The following is a 19,769-nucleotide window of genomic DNA, read 5'->3' as shown; positions in this document are numbered from 1 at the left end:
GGAGCCTATGTTAAAGGTTAGGACTAGAGTAAGGGATGGTGTGGGGTTACAAAAAGGTATTTGTTACGTTTTGGGGTTAGAGTAAAGGATTGTGTGGGAATACAGTAAGAGATCAGTTGAGATGTACGGCTAAAGAAAGAGATGGTGTGGGGTAACAGTAAGGGATAGGTTAGTGCTAGCGTAAGGATTCTGTGGTGATACAGTAAGGAATGGGTTAAGTTTTGGAACTAGAGTAAGGGATGGTGTGGGATTACAGTAAAGGATGGGTTAGGGCTAGAGTAAAGGATGGTGTGGGGTAACAGTAAAGGATGGGTTAGGGCTAGAGTAAAGGATGGTGTGGGGTTACAGTAAGGGATGGGTTGGGGCTAGAGTAAAGGATGGTGTGGGGTTACAGTAAGGGATGGGTTGGGGCTAGAGTAAGGGATGGCGTGGGATACAATAAGGGATGGGTTAGGGCTAGAGTAAGGGACTGTGTGGGGTTACAGTAAAGGATGGGTTAGGGCTCGGGTAAAGGATGGTGTGGGGTTACAGTAAGGGATGGGTTAGGGCTAGAGTAAAGGATGGTGTGGGGTTACAGTAAGGGATGGGTTGGGGCTAGAGTAAAGGATGGTGTGGGGTTACAGTAAGGGATGGGTTGGGGCTAGAGTAAGGGATGGCGTGGGATACAATAAGGGATGGGTTAGGGCTAGAGTAAGGGACTGTGTGGGGTTACAGTAAAGGATGGGTTAGGGCTAGAGTAAAGGATGGTGTGGCGTTACAGTAAGGGATGGGTTAGGGCTAGAGTAAAGGATGGTGTGGGGTTACAGTAAGGGATGGGTTAGGGCAAGAGTAAGGGATGGCGTGGGATACAATAAGGGATGGGTTAGGCCTAGAGTAAGGGACTGTGTGGGGTTACAGTAAAGGATGGTTTAGGGCTCGGGTAAAGGATGGTGTGTGGTTACAGTAAGGGATGGGTTAGGGCTAGAGAAGGGGATGGTGTGGGGTTACAGTAAGGGATGGGTTAGGGCTAGAGAAGGGGATGGTGTGGGGTTATAGTAAGGGATGGGTTAGGGCTAGAGTAAGGGATGCTGTGGGGATACTTTAAGGGGTGTATTAGGGCTCGAGTAAAGGATGGTGTGGGGTTACAGTAAAGGATGGGTTAGGGCTAGAGAAGGGGATGGTGTGGGATTACAGTAAGGGATGGGTTAGGGCTAGAGTAAGGGATGGTGTGGGATTACAGTAAGGGATGGGTTAGGGCTAGAGTAAGGGATGGTGTGTGGTTACAGTAAAGGATGGGTTAGGGCTCGGGTAAAGGATGGTGTGGGGTTACAGTAAGGGATGGGTTAGGGCTAGACTAAAGGATGGTGTGGCGTTACAGTAAGGGATGGGTTAGGGCTAGAGTAAAGGATGGTGTGGGGTTACAGTAAGGGATGGGTTGGGGCTAGAGTAAAGGATGGTGTGGGGTTACAGTAAGGGATGGGTTGGGGCTAGAGTAAGGGATGGCGTGGGATACAATAAGGGATGGGTTAGGGCTAGAGTAAGGGACTGTGTGGGGTTACAGTAAAGGATGGGTTAGGGCTCGGGTAAAGGATGGTGTGGGGTTACAGTAAGGGATGGGTTAGGGCTAGACTAAAGGATGGTGTGGCGTTACAGTAAGGGATGGGTTAGGGCTAGAGTAAAGGATGGTGTGGGGTTACAGTAAGGGATGGGTTAGGGCAAGAGTAAGGGATGGCGTGGGATACAATAAGGGATGGGTTAGGCCTAGAGTAAGGGACTGTGTGGGGTTACAGTAAAGGATGGTTTAGGGCTCGGGTAAAGGATGGTGTGTGGTTACAGTAAGGGATGGGTTAGGGCTAGAGAAGGGGATGGTGTGGGGTTACAGTAAGGGATGGGTTAGGGCTAGAGAAGGGGATGGTGTGGGGTTATAGTAAGGGATGGGTTAGGGCTAGAGTAAGGGATGCTGTAGGGATACTTTAAGGGGTGTATTAGGGCTCGAGTAAAGGATGGTGTGGGGTTACAGTAAAGGATGGGTTAGGGCTCGAGTAAAGGATGGTGTGTGGTTACAGTAAGGGATGGGTTAGGGCTAGAGAAGGGGATGGTGTGGGATTACAGTAAGGGATGGGTTAGGGCTAGAGTAAGGGATGGTGTGTGGTTACAGTAAGGGATTGGTTAAGTTTTGGGGATAGATTAAGGGACGTTGTGGAGGTACAGTAAGGGATGGGTTAGGGCTAGAGTAAGGGATGCTGTGGGAATACTTTAAGGGGTGTATTAGGGCTCGAGTAAAGGATGGTGTGGGATTACAGTAAGGGATGTGTTGAGGTTTAGGATTAGAGGGAAGGAGTGGGGCTATGGTGGGGGATAGGTTAGTGGTTAAATGCTCGGTTCGGTATGGTGTTCGTTTTGGAATTGTGCTTGGGAGTAAGGGTGAAAATAAGATTTTAGTCAAGGTGCAAAGGTGATAGAATTCGACTTATTTACCAATGGAACTTTTATATTTCACGAAATTGCAATTTGTTCACATCTTTGCCACCACCAAATTAATGGCTACACTTCTTATTTATAGGACTAGTTTTAACATGCTAAGGTTTTAATTTTAGATATTTTGCATTCTGGAGTCAACCAGCCAATAATGGGGCTTCGGGTCTCCCTGTATGATATGGGTACCCCCATACTGCCATCCAAGCCAATTGACTGGCACACAGCTATCCATTCCCAGCTCTGGTTCCCCTGAAAGTGATTTAAAGCTGCGGGCAGAAGGGGTTGGCATGCAGGATGTTATGACAAGGTGCAAGAGAAGAGGGTCTTAAGACGCGGAATTTCAGGTATCTGAGCGCTGCTTCAGACGCAGCTGCGCATTCCTCTGCACATAATGTCTGCAGCAGCATAGGGAACTATCGCGTGGGAAGAGCTGGAGAGGAAAAATGATATTGATAGTAAGATTAGACAGCTCATCACTCAGATAGCTCAGTGGGTGTAAGCTCTTGTTGCTGTTAGAAGTGTATGTGTATGGCATACAGTGTATTAGAACATTGGAATGTTGGGAGCTCCATTGAAAACAATGGAGCGCTCCGGGTTTATAATGGCTGGTATAAGCCCGGAGCTCCAACATTCCAATGTGTCTTTGTTCACAGCTCTGGCTGTGAACAAAGGCTTCAGGGAGCCTGAGGGGATTTCAATCCCCTCGCGCTCCCTGAAGGCTTTGTTTTGTTAGAACATTCTGCCCTCTAGTGGCAGAATGTTCTAATAGCCTTATAGCCCTTCGTAGCAGGGCTATACCGGCTTTTAAAGTCCCTCTGCTTTGTTAAAGTCGCTCGCCTTCGGGTCGGGCCTTTAACGCTGCAGCGGGCCTTTAACAGCCGGTATAGCCCGCTACGGCGGGCTATAAGGCTATATTCTTTCAAACCATAGCAAGTTCTACTCTGCTTTTAATTATTTCAAACCAAGTGTACAGTATACCTTGAAATTTGGCAGTAGTGATGGCCATTTTAAAAGAAGACTAGCGCAGCTATTTATGGTAGTAACTGATCTATAAAATGTGTTTATTTAGGGTAGAACATGACACAAGCAAGAAGTAGTTGAAACAAGCAGCGTTCAGGCCGAAGCAGTGTAGTGTATGTAACTTTTAGTCGGACAGGACAGAAAGCGCATTGTCCGCATCATTGTTGTAACAGTCTCTGAGGGATTGTGGCTGAGTGGACAAGTCAGGATTTGAGCCTGTGATCTAGAGGGTCCACACACATCTCAATAGCAGATGCTTCAAACACGAACCTTGGATGGGTCAAGACGGTTGGGGAAAGGAAGTGGGGAAGGAGGATCATGTGGGGGTTTGGAGGGGCCGTGCTTTGCGGCAAGTGAAATTATAATATGTAACACATCAGTCTGTTACCTTAAGACAGAAGGGCGTGAACCTGCCTACCACCGTACTCAGAAGAGGTTGAAGGTCCTACCTTGAGACCGGTTCAACTGTTGCAAAGCTAAATGGAGGCCAGAAATGACCGTGAGGTGCTGGTTTGCGTTGGGTTTATGGGTTTCTGGAAATATTGATTTTTCTACAGCACAATTGAAGTCCCATCGTGATATCATGAATATATTTTCCATCATTTAGAAAAACACAAGTCCTCCGTTTTCTCCAGTATATAATAAATACAGGAATCCGTGAAGAGGGGCATTATTGACAGCCGCCTGTCCGGAGTGCCCTTTGCACACCTCAGGTGACCCGCTGAAAACATGGCACCATAGAAAAGTTATTGAATGTATAAGTTAGTGTTGCTTCTTTCTAATCTAGATTTATTGCTTCCAGCACCAAGCATAATTATTAGTGGAGTGTACGGTAGATTGTATTTAGGCTTTCAAATGGATTCCTTTGTTTAAAAGTATGCTAATTAGGTGTAACATACCTTAGGCAGCAGGACTGACTCCCCTGAAATAGTAACCATGTAGAAAGGCAGGAATGCTTTCCGTGTCCATGTAGAGTTCACAAAAAGAAGAGCTAGAAAATGCCTGAGGCCTAAACAGTGTAAACTAGGGACTCCTGACTAATGTAATTGCTCTAAAGCGTGGAAAGAGACAGATGTTGGAATAGTTAAGACTAAGATTTTCATAATGCAAGTTTTAATGGAAAGTACAGAAAGGTACATTTTAACAGTCCAGAAAGCATCTGGGTGTATATGTGTGGGAGTTGTTTCTTAGAGCCAGTGCTTTAAATTGGGAAAAATAAGTGCCAATACTCACCAAATTTAACGGAGGGGTGGGAATGGGGTGGAGCGAAGGTTGTGGTTAGTAGACTAGCATTTCATCTGAGGGTTTCTTGGTGTGCAGCTGTATACAATGATACAGCGACCGTTCTGCCATCTGTAGAGTATTATTTTTGTCAATGCGTGCACAGAAGGGTAATTTAAAAAGTACATTTGAAATGTCATGTGTTTAGTTATACACAATTATTGATATTGTGGGCAATTTGTGAAAAACTTGCATAATGATAAACCATGATCCCTTTCTGGTCAGGAGATTGGCAGATCTTACAAACCACCAATACGTTGCCTCAGTGCACGTCCATGTTGGGAATGATGGGGAAAGAGGCGTTACAAATTGGATGGTAGCTTGGAAAATGTTGGAGTTCACTCTTCAATGACATTCTGAATGAGGTCGAGTAATCCTGCCTAAGTGGGGCAGACAAAGCAGGCCATGTGCGACCCAGGCGCTCTGTCTAGGATGTCCAACAGCTTTTACTTTGCTTAAATACAGATTTGGCTCTGGCCTCAAGCGGAAGCCCTACTTACTGGCACGGTTATGCACACAGTCATGGTCATGGAAACGGAGGCCTAGCCCTTCAGGCAGGCATGTGTATACGGACGGGGCAGGGCAATGGCTCATTGCAAGGAGCATAGTACCGGGCCGGCTGCTTTGAAGGTTGAAGCTGGGGCACAGTCATTGACGAGAATAGAACTATCTGAAAAAAGTATCTTTTCCCCTTGAAACGGATTTTACACTTGCATCCATAGTCTGTATACTCATAGCCTGTATACTTGGTCGAAGAGTCACTGGGAGCTGCAGAGTGGTGGCTATATTGCAATAGGGTGAATTCTTAAAGGACTCCTGTTCAAACACTGACCCACTTAAATGTTATGTTATAGTAGCAAAAAGACATCCTTTCCTAGAGGCTCCTTTTGTGATGTGTTGCTACATGGTTTCCACACACATTTTCTTTTGCTTTCACCGTGTCCTCTCGCTGTTCTCCTGCTGTCTTCCCTTCTTCTACCCATGAAATACCTGTTTTCTATGGCCATTTAATCTCACTCCTTGCCTTTTATTCATCTCACATGTCCAAACCTTTGCAATGTCAACTCCTCCTTTCTGTCCCTCACATCTTACACCTGTTTTTCTCCCCCCATATATTTGTCGCCCTTTCTCTCCATAGTCTTGTCTCTTACTCTCCCTTGTCCTGTCTCTTCCACTCCTATGTTTCTCTCTTCCTTCCCTCCGTTGCTTTTTCTTCATTCTCTTACTCTTGACTTTCCAGAGGTTCTTTGAGATCTTTTCCCCGTCTTTACCTCCTGTTCCTGCATCACTCTATCTTCCCCTCTCTCTTTCCCATGCAAGATTGGCGGCTCAGAACACCGTAGCTAATTGTTTCTACTTTTTTCATGAAAACAATGCGCACAATCTTGTTTCTGTTCCATTTTCAATACTTTTGCAATGTCTTCTTCCCGTCTTTTGTGCAGGATGTCAATTCATACATTTCCCAATATTGTTTGCAATTGGACAGGTAACTCGCCGGCTGCAAAAAAGAAATTAACTGATCGCACAGCGGAGCTTGCTCCCTGTTTGCCAATCAGGCGACCTCCCGGTTAACGAGGCCAGGAGGAGCGAACGCCTGCCCTGCTGCTGAAACCCTGTGAGTACCCTTACTCTCCCGGTCTAGGGAGAAGCTCGGGTACACCAGGAGAGAAAATTGAAAATTGCTGGTAGTCCATTCTGGCGAGTACCGGCCCATTTAAAGCACTGATTACAGCTCAAAGCATAGTGGAAACTCATGTAAAATGAATCTACCTTGACAAAAAGAGCAGCCAGGGTGTGACATTTTCTGAGACTCCATGCATCCAGGGGCTTACAAGAGATTCCCTATCGGATTAGTGTCGCCCACCCGCCCCCCATCCCTCCTGATAGTCCCCTACACTATCTTCGTGGGTACTTTGATCCCAAATGCCCTTAAAAAGCCTGAACAGTAGGAGCCTAAAGGGGCTGCATTACAGTAAGAGCACTGGAGGACCAGGCACGAGATCCCGCGGTGGGCTTCCCGGCAGAATTTTTATACTACAGAAGGGGTCACAGAAACGTGTGCGTCCCTTCTATAATACGGATTACTCCAGCGCAATATGTGCTCTATCACAGCACCATCACGAGAGGGCATTTTGTCATTTGCATGTAGGCATGGCCAACATGTGAATGAGGAAACTGTTTGACATGGTGGACATGCCATGTTTCAGATGCAAGCATAATGGCAAAAAAGCTGCCAGGATACTCATTGATTATGCACCAGATTGAGGTGGTGGGCAGTGAGGCACTCCCCAGTAGTTCCCCTTGAAAGAGGAGATTGGGGTTCCCTAGATCCACCCAGGCATCCTTCTGCAGGTGGGCCCCTTCTGCAGGTGGGCCCCTTCTGCAGGTGGGCCCCTTCTGCAGGTGGATCCCTTCTGCAGGTGGGCCCCTTCTGCAGGTGGATCCCTTCTGCAGGTGGGCCCCTTCTGCAGGTGGATCCCTTCTGCAGGTGGATCCCTTCTGCAGGTGGATTGTGGCTCCCTGTTAAACAGAGGCCAAGTCTGCAGCTGCAAGTGAAACTCAAACAGCTGATCCACCTTTATCTAATGCCCTGTAAAAGTGCCGGCCATGTTTACGCCATAATATGATGGCCTGTCCCAGCCTGTGCCTCGCGCACCCAGTTAAGGGTAAAGGCTGTACTCCGGGCGGGGCAACAATGCATCCTACATGTAATATGGCCTCAGGCGTGTTTTGGTATCAGTTGATGACGCACAGTAGATTTGAGTCATCACCCTGACATGAGTTTCTTAAACCCGGGGTGCCTGGCACGGTGGTGACATTTTTGCAGACCATCAGTCTGAGTACTGAGCGGCGGAGCTAGCGTCTGCATTATCTATATGTCATATACACATCTAAGAAAACTCATGCTCTTAGAAGTCCCAAGGAGCTGGAGATAGGCACTTTTGTTCTTTTCAGTTACAACTGGCACGCCCTAAAACCGTTTTTGACGGATCGCTGTTCCAAGTCTTCCTTGAAATGGTTCCTACTCGCTAGAATGACTTTGTTCAAATGACGACCCGAGCTTGCATGCTGCAGGGTTCAGTCGGTGGACCTCGTGCCTTCTCCTAGGTCCTCGGTGGTGTTTGGAATACTTAACACAGCTGCATGAAGACTGCATACTCCCAGGTGCATTCACATTCCCTGTCCCACAGAGCCCACAACATTACTTCACGTGGCCCCACGTGGCTTAAAAGTTGTGGTGTAACTGTAACGTCGTGGCTTTGGCTCACGCACGGACCAGATCACATGAAGAGGCGTCTCTTGCGACCCCGTTTGGTGAGTGCGATCCAGAACAAGGCGGCACGTGGGTGTGAGCGCGCGCGCGTGATTGGCAACGGAGAAACCAATGAGGTTTTTCAAGATAGATGTCAGAATATAGCTTTTCTTGTTCTTCACTCAACTTACATGACTAAGTTGTTAAATCACCAACCTCCTGTTTTCCAAAGAGTTCATGATAAAAATGCAAATTTTATGTTTATATATAGAGGATTTTAGTTTGCCCTCTTCATCCATTAGTCTCTCAACATTCTACTTCCATCCTCCTTACATTCAGTATGGAACAATCATGGATCAGCCCATGTCACATTGGTTCATGCATATCCGCCTAAAAAGAAGTGCACTTCTGTCTAATCCCTGCTTTCATGTGTAGTTTCATTTCTATCTTTTTAAAATATATTATTTTGGTAGTGGGTCATCTCTTTACTTTTTTTTTTTTTTTTTGCAGTCATGCATGCCACATTTAGACCATCGGGATTGCTGTTTTTCATTAGTTTAACGCTTTTAATGCCAGTAGTTTGTTTACTAATAATTAGCAACATTGCAGCCTTGTAAAGAACGGAGCTCTTGTCTTTGCAATGCTTGTTATGTTTGCAAACTGATTTTGTAGTGAACATGTCAAATGTGACTGTGTACAATAAAATGAACTCCAGTTGTGAGGCTGCTATTTTGATCAAGAAGAAACACCTGGAAGTGATTCAATTCGCTAAATTGACTGACTGAAGATCACTCGCTCACACATGTTTTCATCCATTCATTCATTCCGTCAGGGTCTGTTATCCATGTTCTATGGGCCATTCTGGAAAGGCGGTGATTAATGGCAGTGACATTGAGGCAGGATGTGATCTTTGTGTGCAATGGCCTTGGAGTCCCTGAGCATCACTATAGAGTACAGTACCAAAGAATTGATGAGGCCATTATTAAAAGAGTAAGCAATTTCATTTTAATCAATAAGCGGTGACGTCACTTGCTACATACAGCTCTCCCGGATTTTCTGCTCCTACCTCTGTTCTCTGTTCTCTGCTCCTACCTCTGTTCTCTGCTCCTACCTCTCTGTCCTCTGCAAGCCATTGTCTCATTTTTCAGCACCACGCTGACAGATTTATCTGTGTTGCACTACATGGACCACTCTTGCGGTCTTTGACTGCTCACATGTGTACACATGCTCACTCCTGCTCTGCTACATGTATGCTTCACTAAGCGGAACTACGTTGACTTTCTACACAGGTTGCTCTTTCAACTCGCGACCCCTCACGAAAGTGCGCACACCCCTTCTCACTGCATGCACACTTCATTAGTCACCAATAGACTCAACCCTGCTTTCTAATGATAAAAAGTCCTTCAGCTTCACATAGACCTCTACACAACCAACTCCTCAACATTAATACACGCTGACCCTGACGAAGAGGAACATGAAGTCAGTATGTCGGGTAAGTAGTTTGCTTTTAAGTATTTCAGCAGGACCATCATCTAAGCTATTCAAGTGACCAATAATGATATCGAAATAATGGTTTGGTTTGAGGGCCTTCATGTTGGCCATAGACTGTTGGGTCTTGTAAATGTAGTGTGTGGGTTCAAAGTATGTGTAATACATTGAGATGTTCTAGGATGAAGATTATTAGTCCAGCTAAAAACACTCTCCATCTTGACATGGTTGGTGGAGCTAACTCTCGCCCTGTGAAGTTTGTGACTCGCCCAAATAAGGACATAAATAATAAGTTTGTTGGCCAAAAGTGGTGGATTTGCAAGGAAACACTGAGAATATATTTTGTAAACCTAGTTGAGCGACTCTAGTGTATATGCCAAAGGAGACAGTGAATACATGTTGTGAATATACAGGGGTAGATGTAGAGTAAATGTAATGTATATCCCACGCCACGGGCAAAAAGCCAAACCTTTTTTCTCCATCCAGTGGTAACCCTTCGACTCTGTTACATAATGGTGTTGCTCATCATTGTTTCCTTTCCTTTCTATGTCTTCTCTGTTGCTTTTGTTTGCATTTCTTAGTAGCTCTTCATAAAACTTATAAATTCATACAGTAGTTAAAAAGTGAATGGTGAAGTTTTTCATAAGCACATAGAAGAAGCCAATCTACTACAGAACAACAGTAGGATGTGGGGCAAAGTGCCTTACAGCAAGTGATACCATAAAATCATAGTCACTTTCATTGGTATTAAAACTGTTCCGAATAATGAGCCCGTTAAGCTGTTTCACAGTTGTCAATGGCTATCGCTTTACTATTTTTGGTCATAAGTCTTCTCGATTTTCTCTGCACAGTGTTTGAAAATAAGGACAAGATTGTCATCATCATGGAATATGCCAGCAAAGGCGAGCTGTACGATTACATCAGTGAAAGACGGAGGCTCACAGAGAGAGAGACGAGGCATTTTTTCAGACAGATCGTCTCCGCAGTGCACTATTGTCACAAGGTGAGAAGTGGAACTAGTCGGTGTGATGCAAGTGAAGAGTGCTGTCTCTAAACGCTCCACAGCCAATCACTGTTTGATTCACTGTGCCTACTCTCACGGCACGTGCAACAATAGCATGCATTTTCTATATCTGTGTCAACACTGACCAGCTGGTGACATGTTTGGTATAGCCAATAACAGGCAAGTCTAGTTGGGGATTCAAAGGTCCAGAAAACATACTAAACTCCTTTCTGAGATGATACTGTAATTGTAGGGGCCATCTTGGGTGCCGGGGGCACTGAGGAACCAGGTTGACCCTTCAAGATGCACATATTACAAACTCCTAAGAGAAGGGGTAGTGACACTCACGTTTGCCTTCACTCATTAAAAGCTGCGTACTTGCCCTGACAAAAAGAAATTGAACTTTGACATTTTGAAGTTTGGCTTAGAAATAGCTTCGGCTGTCAAGCCAGCCCCTCCCCCCTAAAAAATAATCTCCCTAACAACTAACAAAAAACATACGTGTACATGGGCTTTCGCTTAGCACTCCTCATCCATTGGTCTTTTGAAGCGATATTCACATTTTGCATCTCCCCCCACCCCCCAATAGTATTCATCTCGCAGCAATGGTTACAAGGAGCAACCGCGTATTACCTGATCACTAATGCTTCGCCGCCTGGAAAAAAAACTCACTTCAGTGCCTGGGCTGCTTAGCCACCCCTTCATTTTATTGTGTTTGTATTTGTGCCATTTTATGCAAATTACGTATGTTTAAAAAAAAAAATACATTGCACGGCTTCTAAGGCCTGACCTATTGGGTTTACCAGCGCTTGTGTTTTTCTTACCGTAGAATTGAAGTTGTTTGGTACTAGCCACACTGCCAAAATACTTTTTGTTGTTGTTTTGGCCAGGGTATGGCCTGACAGACAACTGCTCTGGTCACCAGATGCCGATGCAGGCGACGCCACGTCAGCGTGGTCACCACTTGTGTAGCTGAAAAACAAGCGTCCCCATGCCCTATCCTTCATCTCGGCACCGAGCACAGCGTGGGTCTTGGCACAGCGCACTAATAGACGAGGCCTGTCGTTGACTGGCGCATTGTTTTTCCAAGCGGCCCTCTTTTAACTTCCGAATCTGAAGTCTTCTGTGAATACCGCCGACCCCCAGCCCCCCACTGGAAGGTTCATAACTCTGCGCAGTATTTCCAAGCAGTGAATTCAAGCTGCTGAGACAGATAGAACAGGCCCGGGACTTTTTGTAAACAGACCTGCCTATCGGGTCTAGAGTTCACAGGATTCAAAGGGGCTCCGCGGGTCCTTTCCCGAGGATTCCCGCCACTGAAAGACATTGTTTTTGGCTGCCTAGGAAGAGCATATTGCCTTTTACACGGTGGGGCTGGGAAGGAGTTCCGAAAGGATTCTCCTGCTGTTTAATGCTCTTTGTAGGATTCCACCCATTCCTCCCTTCGCCTCTCAGCAAGCCCCTGATCAGTGGTGGCCGTGCAGTATGGAAGTGGTGGGCCCCAACAGCACGACCCAGCGCTCTGCCTCGGTCCTTGCCAAACCCGGGGGCAAACTTTTACTTCACACACAAGCAGACATGCATACAAACACACACAGTTTCAGGCACGCACACCAATACATTCTTGCATACATACATATGCAATCCCCAGCACACACACAAACGAACATACTTAGGCTTAAATTCAGAAAAACGTACCTGAGACAGGCCCACGCTTTCCGACACGCCCATCTCTCTGCTGCAGCCTGAGGCAGACCCACCAGCTTCTACCCAATCTGAAGCTGGTATAGGGTTGAAGGTACCAAGAAGTAGACCTTTTTCTCTATTCCATATTCTGATTGGGCAAGAGGGTGTGTGATTGACAAGCCCTGAAGCTCCATTATCTGATGTATGGCACTGCGTGACGCTAGTGCAGCATGCCAGATGTTTAGGGTATGTGTTAGGCTGGGCTGTAACTATTCCCCCCTGGCATATGTGCAAAACAGTCAGTGGAGCCCTCTTCTGCTGCAAACCTGACATTACAGCATTTGCATGAACACAAACGATCCCTGAGATCGCTTTTTTTCATATAACAGCTGTATTATGCCAGCAGCAGTGCCAGAGGGCCGAGGGACTGGTGCCCACTAGGGGCAGCCGCTGCTGCCCCTGGTGCGTCTCCTGCCCATGGCCACTGCCCCCGGGTCTCGCGATAGGCAAACCCCTGGGTGAGGGAGAGGAGCCACCCTGCGTGTGCACATTACTGTCTGTAACCGCATCTCATTCTCTGCCCCATCCCTTCCTTTGTCTTTCAGAGCGGTGTTGTGCACAGGGACCTGAAGCTGGAAAACATTCTGCTTGATGAGAATTGCAACATAAAGGTATTTTTAATTTTTTTTATAGTTCTGGTTTTATATATGCACCCATACCTATAGTTCCAATCGGAATAAGCGAAACCAGACTGACGCGTGCAATTAAATGCAGTGTGTTCTAGTGTTTGCATAGCGCCTCAGAGCTATGAGTGCGGTTAGCTCAGTGAGTAAAAAGCTACTACTTTAGTTGTGCGTGGTTGGTGCAGTGTGTGTTTACAGTGACCTGTGTGTGAAACCTTTGGATGTGGTGCTCGGATGAAGGAAAACAAAATACGTAAGACCCACGCCAGTAATAATGTCTAATTACAAGGGTGACCGCTATTGAAAAGGATTTCAGTCTTGCATTTCACTGTGCGAGATATGCAAATAAGCGGTAAGTAATCAGGTAAGTAAACGTGGATTGACTTGAAGGTTTTATCATTTGTGGCTCGCAGTTTTGAGGTTGTTTCAGCACGCCCATTTGTGGTGCTACATGAGAACAGAGAATAGACAATTAGAGTCAACAAATCCACTAACGTGTAAAACTAGAAAAGAAACAGCCGCTTAAGTATGTGCTACAGGATAGAGGAAGTGATTGGAGTTGAAGACAGGTGGAGGAACAACTGTAAAAATACGAAAGCCACTTGTGAAGTGTTCACTCATTTGAATAGCGTCTTCTGAGTCATCTAGGAGCAGTAAACAGAAAACTGCTAAATACACAGGTGAGCCACAACCCTACAAGTGCCCTAACCATTTATGAGAAGCCCCGTTCAGCCCAAGGCCAATAAGCCAATGAATGTCTGCGAAAGAAGGGACGCTTGGGGGCTTCAACACACTTTGGGGGGGGGGGGGAGGTGCAAGGATTCTGGATGCACAGAGATCGCATATTAAAGATGATTTCCATTCCCTAGCTTAGACTTGAACAGACTGCCGCCTTTTGCTTCTTTTGTATGTGTATGTGGGGATACAGTGTTTACTTGATTCCCACCCGTCTTAGATTGATGCCAGCCATACCACAGGGTAGTACCACTCAGAGTAGCGACATAAGCTCGGCAGCAGGCCTCTTCCTCGCGGAAGTAGTGTCAGCTCCACGTAAAGGCAAGCAGTCTGTCCATTTCCTTGGTAAGTGTAACTTTACCACAGCTATACAGTTACTTTTATTATTCCACTCTAACTGTTCCAGGAAAGTCGAAATTTATTTAGTGCAGGCATGTCCAATCTAAGTCCAAAGCCCAAGCTATAGTAACGGTGCTAAATGTACTTCTGCTGAATCTAAATGGAAACCATTTATGTATAGTGAGCGGTTATCATGAAAATCTGCAGCGGGTTGGCTCACTTGACCATTGGACACCCCAGTTTTTAGTTTAGACTCGACCTCTTATGCTTCTAGTTGCTCAGTGAAATCAAGACTCTTTATATTAAGAAATATTTTCTATTTTTACTCCCATTTCTGCCACGTACCATCACAAATTGTTAACCTTGGTACGAAGTGCAATTTTACCCCCAAGGATACTTGTGTTTTGTGTTGTACAGTTAAAATAAATTTCTGTTTGAGTCTTTCCTTAAAGCACCTCTGTTTTTAGATCTGGCATTAGTCATGACGTTTAAAAAAAAATGATATGCACAATAAACTTGCTTATTGTGGCTTTCAGCCAATCGTATCTATCCATTGGTCTATTATTGTGCCATTCACATTGTCCTAAGCCCAATATAGCATGCAGCATAGGGCACTCGGCCAGTCCAGTTCAACCACTTGCTAACTTCACTGGGAGTGACGGCATTTTGCTCTTTCACAAGGAGAACATCCACACACAAAGTAGTTTCCTTAGATGCTAGGGACCACTATGGCAAAGGATTTTCCAAGACCCCTTCAAAATATATTAGTTTAACCCATGTTTGTTTAAGTTTTTTTAATTACTAAGGGTCGGCAGCTTTCCCAATGACACACTTTTATGAAAACCTTGACAAAACGAGCACAGACTACTCCACTAGGCTGGTAGCCAAAGCCAGGCATGTTGGCATTGCCAATGCTATTAGTAGGCCTGCTTCTAGATTGTACTCAATCTGTCCATGTCCTTCTGGATGTACACACAGTACAGAAAACAAAACTCCATATAAATTATAAGAAATAGCATCTGCACCGGGCAAACCGCAGCTTTCCCTTCTTTTCTCATCCCTTACCCTTTGATTTTTCCCTGTTGTGCTCCTTCCCATCATTTTTGTGCTACTCTTACAGTGTATTACTTTGCACTTAACTGCTTCAAACATTATTTTAAAACTGGTTTTGAGTATATTGTGTTGTAATTAAAAACATAACTACATTAGCCAATGGTTTTAGGGGTGGGGGGATGTGTGTGAGTGTGTGTGTGTCTGTATTTTGCATATTTTACTTAAGAAAAGACTTGAAATGTTTTAACATTTGTCAACTCTTTTTGTTTAGCGTAATTTTGAATTGGAATTGACTTTACTTGGTATTGGCAAAGGGAAGAGGTCTCAGCTATAAAAGGCTGAACAGTTGGGCTTTCCAAAGCTTGTATGGTACATGTGAGCTGAGACACCGTTAGGTGTCCTGGTGAGTTCCGACTGTGGGAGGGTGTTCATAATGGGACACGATAGAGAGCTTTGGAGTGGAGGCTGAAGGCAGTGTGAGTCAGTGGGCCATAAGAGGGTTCAAATTACATGGTCATCCATTCCTTGATCTTTCTCCAGTGGACACATTGTGATGGTCACATATGTAGCATTTATGTGATTACATTTTTTTTATTATTTACCATCATATCATTTAGTCATTCAAATCAAATTGCTAACAAACACTTTCAGAGCCAATATGTCTGGCTTGTTTTGGCATATTTTTGTTGTTGTTTGATATGTCTGGATGCATAGCAGAAAACTCACAGAGGCGCCTAGGCTAGTAAGGCAGCGGACTTATGTGTTTAATTGTAGTTCACATGTTTTATCCCATGCCCTTAATTATTTAGGCCAATCCCTCTTAGTGACCCCCTGCCCCCATTTCCCCGCACCCTTTTCATCCCACTTAAAGCCCTGTGATCCGCAATAGGCGTTTGCATGCACATCGCTAAAACCAGCCTTATTGTTGAGACCTAAAAATTGTGATAAAACTTGTGGAGCAGAAAGAAGGTGCAATCGCTCCTTTGTCGCACTCATTCTGGGGGAAGTAGTTACTTCATTTAAAGAAAGCTTAAGGACTGACCTCCTCCACTGTACCACTCCAGGCAGTGATTGCAGGTCCCAGGTGCCTCTGTGTGCCCTTATGCAATGGAGCTGCAGCATTTGTTACCTTGCAAAGTTGATCCAAAAGATGTGGAGGCAGAAACAAGGGCAAGAGACAGCAACGTGGTGCAGAGGCAGGGGGGTGAAAGCAATATGGAAGGAAGGGAACAGAATCACAGAGGATGAGGTGAGGGAAGCAACAGGAGAGTGAGGAGAAGCATCACGGGGGCAGGTGGGGTGAAAGCAACATGTAGGGCATGAGGAGGGAAGTAAACTATGCGAAAGAGTAACATGTAGCAGGGAGGTAAAGTATATGGGCAACAGAGCAACTGAAGCAGCGAGAGTAAAGAACATTGGGCTAGAGAGAGCGCACAATGGAGTGCAAAGGCAGGAAGAGAAGCACACTAGGAAGAAATGTGGAAAACAAATGCACTCGTATGGAGTGCTTAAAAAGGAAAAAATAGCACCTGAAAAATGAGCAGTAGAAGGATGCAAGTAATGCATCATGGCTCTAGAGCAGGGGCAAACACAGGTAAAGGAAGGAAAGCTCACACCAGCTAACTGATAAGACGCAAGCAAATGAGAGCAACAGTAAAGCCAACCAGTGGTAGGTGAGGAGACTCAACGCACTGTAAGCAAATTATAAGTCTCACAACAAACAGCTCATGCTCTGTCTAATAGGCGAGGCTTAGAAACAATCTGAAGACGGCGATCGCATGCATGGGTTTCTGTGGCATACGTCATGTATCATAGGAGGATGAACTTGCCACCGATGCCACAGGGAGGGTGCGGATGGAGAAGAGTAGAAAGAATACAATTCCAGACCCAGCCACTCGATAACGGAGCAATGCGCAGCATGTGAATCCAGAAAATTCCTTAAGCAAAACTATTCCTACAGGTAAGTAACCAATTGTTTACCCCTCTAGTTTCACTGGAAATCCTTGAGCATGTTGCAGGCTGCAGAAGTATATTTTCTTTTCAATATCCAGAAAGAAGCTGAACACCAGTGTGGTGGCCTCCTGAGGTTCTGCCACAGTTTTTGAGTAGTGAAAGTGTGAAATAGAAAGAAACACTCTGAAGAGTAAACTTTTCTCATAAGTGCAGGTAAGCACGAGAATTGTGAAGATGCATATAGCTGCATACGACTGAAGATTAAGACGAGAAGGAACAAATAACAAAGTAACAGGCCCACTCCATCAATGCTCCAGGAACTGGAGCAACAACCCTGCATCCATCAATGCCGCCCCTGCACTCGAGTTTGGAAAAGGATTGAAGAGGCACCTCTTTCAAGAACACTACATCACAACACAGTAAATAATCCACCTCCCTGCTCCTCTAAGAACCCTAGGCCCCACTTGTGTTCTCACTCTGATTGGATCTCTGCCTTCCACCCTATATAGCACCTAACTGCCTTTCAACCATGCACTATACAAATACTATGTAACATGTAGTGCATGTGATGTGATTATAATGCAAGCAAGAGCAGCTTGGTTCTAAGATGCAGCTATAACTGGGGTTCAGTGATCCCTGGAACCGCTCGATCCCAGATCCTATGCAGGTCTGCTCAGCATGTCCTCATTACAAAAGTTATTTCTCTGCAGCCGGCAGGAAGTATGATAGAGGGAAGAAAAATGAGCGTATTACAACATGACCCTGTCCCGGGGTAACAAAAATAAGTATTACCAGGATGCGCGGATATTAAAAAGGACGAAAGACCTGGGAAGACGAGTGTGGTCCTTCTGTGTATATAAAGATGTCTCCTGAGCTTCAATTCCTTAAGCTTGCGGCGCGTCCTTCAAAAGGCAGGGCGTGTGTTCTTGGCTTAGAGGGTTCAGGTGCCTCCCGCGGAAAGTGGAATAACCTTTTGATCATTGTAGAATAATAAGCAAAGGCTGTTTCAAAGCAAGGCGAGCCCGCCACATGTGCTGCTTCAGCACAGCCGGCCGCCCGTCCGTGCACCGGCGGCCGGCGGCCCACACGCCCCAGCAGATGCACCGCCCGCGGGCCGCGCTGTCTGCGTTTCCTCACGTCTCATCGCTTTTTACGGAAAGTCCTGCGTCTCATTAAAGAGCCTTCAGCAGACAAGGGAATCTGACGGAAACATGTGGTAGTTTCCGCTCACTTTACCCGAAATACTTCAAAAGGAATGCACCTTGGATAGAGAGACCACAGCTCCTGGCAGCCGTCGGCACAGTCTGCACGTGTTGAAGGGTTTCATTTTTTACACGTACTGCTTCCGGTTGTGTCCTTTGTGTCAATTAATCACTCGAGTGCAGGAAAAAAGACGGCACATTTCACATTCTGTATTTCAGCCAGGACCAGCTTCGTCTGATCTGATATGTCCGCCTAGTTCTCTTCTTTGACCTCGTGCAGTCCCAATACGATTTTGCAGTTCTGAAGTAAATATCACTTTTGTAGATGTATTGCAAGGCACAGAACAACATCGTGGAGAGTTTGAAATGAAGAAAATATAGAAAGACTTACTAAATGCATTAAAATAACACCGAAATTCAGAGGGCATGCTTCCCTTTTCCCTGGGAAAGACTACAAGAACGTTTCTAGCAAGTTGTGACGTGCGAGAGTCGATTAGGAATAATAAATAAAAATGGAATGCCATTGAGGATTCCCTGAAGCAACTGTAGATGTACAGTTACATTTTCACTCCATTGCGACTTCTGTGGTTTCACTTTTGAAAAGACTGATTTGGGTATTTCAGTTTATTGTGACTGTAGTTCACCCTCAAAGAGAACCAACAGGATTATTTTTGATCTCAAACAAGACATGACATCAGTAGCTGCTTGACGTGCACCTCGGTACCTTCCAGTTCTTTTTAGGTCTTCTTCTGACACCACATCTGTCAAAACAACCTTTTGTTTCCTACTGGAATACAGTTGTTTTTGGGTTTGCCTCTTTCGGACATATTGGCTTTTTTTACCAAGCCGCTTTCTGTTATTGGTATGTCAGTCACTTCTTAGCTCAACCCAGTGGGGTAAACTTTCTCACCTAATGCTATTGGCTATTTAGATGTATCCATCCGCCTCCAATGGAGTGCCTGCAATCCAGTTTTTGAGGGACTAATTTGCATATCACTACCTTCCTATCCATCTGCTCCTTACTGCTAATTTGTACACAAATGCACACATGTGCATGCTTGTAACGTCTCTTAGCACATTAAATCAAGACCTATTGTCTTTGCCAATGCTTGCTACATACTTAGTATTGACAGGGTGACTACTACTGCAAAAGGTATTTTCAAAAAAATCGAATTGCTTTTACTACATTTTCCAGCTATACAGGTTCTTTGGATGTACATAGTTTTACACAATTGTATTATTGATATAAATCTCTGGCTATAATCTGTTAAGAAGAAGCTACAGTCAATTTGCTGAGGCCATACATGCATAAGTGCAATCAGAAATAAGAAGTTGAAGTTACACATGGTGCATATTAAACAATTTGCTGCAAGTAAAGACAATACATGGAATAAAGAAGCACTTGATTCTGGATATACTTATTTGAGCAACAGCCTTTCGTTGTGCACAGGAGCGACACCAATTCTCCACAAGCAGGTATCGGATTGAGGGGTAGACATGCTGAGAATGTTATTAGTGTGAAAGATGGCAAGTGAGGAGCCGCGAGATAATATGTAGAAATGAAGTTATTTTGATTGAACGAATAGCTGTGTAGATAAATGGCTCGTAAATGTTAC

At 45.2% G+C, this 19,769-nt stretch overlaps 1 protein-coding gene across 1 annotated transcript in view; it reads left to right on the top strand.

Annotated features, from left to right (window-relative positions):
• The window catches only part of NUAK1 (NUAK family kinase 1), a 123,693-nt gene that overhangs the window by 89,425 nt on the left and 14,499 nt on the right, over nt 1-19,769 (top strand). Inside the window, exons 3-4 of the mRNA XM_085653820.1 lie at nt 10,351-10,502; nt 12,794-12,859. Of these exons, the coding sequence (XP_085509946.1) occupies nt 10,351-10,502; nt 12,794-12,859 (218 nt within the window). The remainder of the gene's footprint in view (nt 1-10,350; nt 10,503-12,793; nt 12,860-19,769) is intronic.

Source organism: Triturus cristatus, chromosome 4_1 (assembly GCF_964204655.1).
Source record: "Triturus cristatus chromosome 4_1, aTriCri1.1, whole genome shotgun sequence".
Taxonomy (NCBI): domain Eukaryota; kingdom Metazoa; phylum Chordata; class Amphibia; order Caudata; family Salamandridae; genus Triturus; species Triturus cristatus.
Note: the sequence above shows the minus strand (reverse complement) of the source record. Positions and strands in the feature narration are given on the sequence as shown.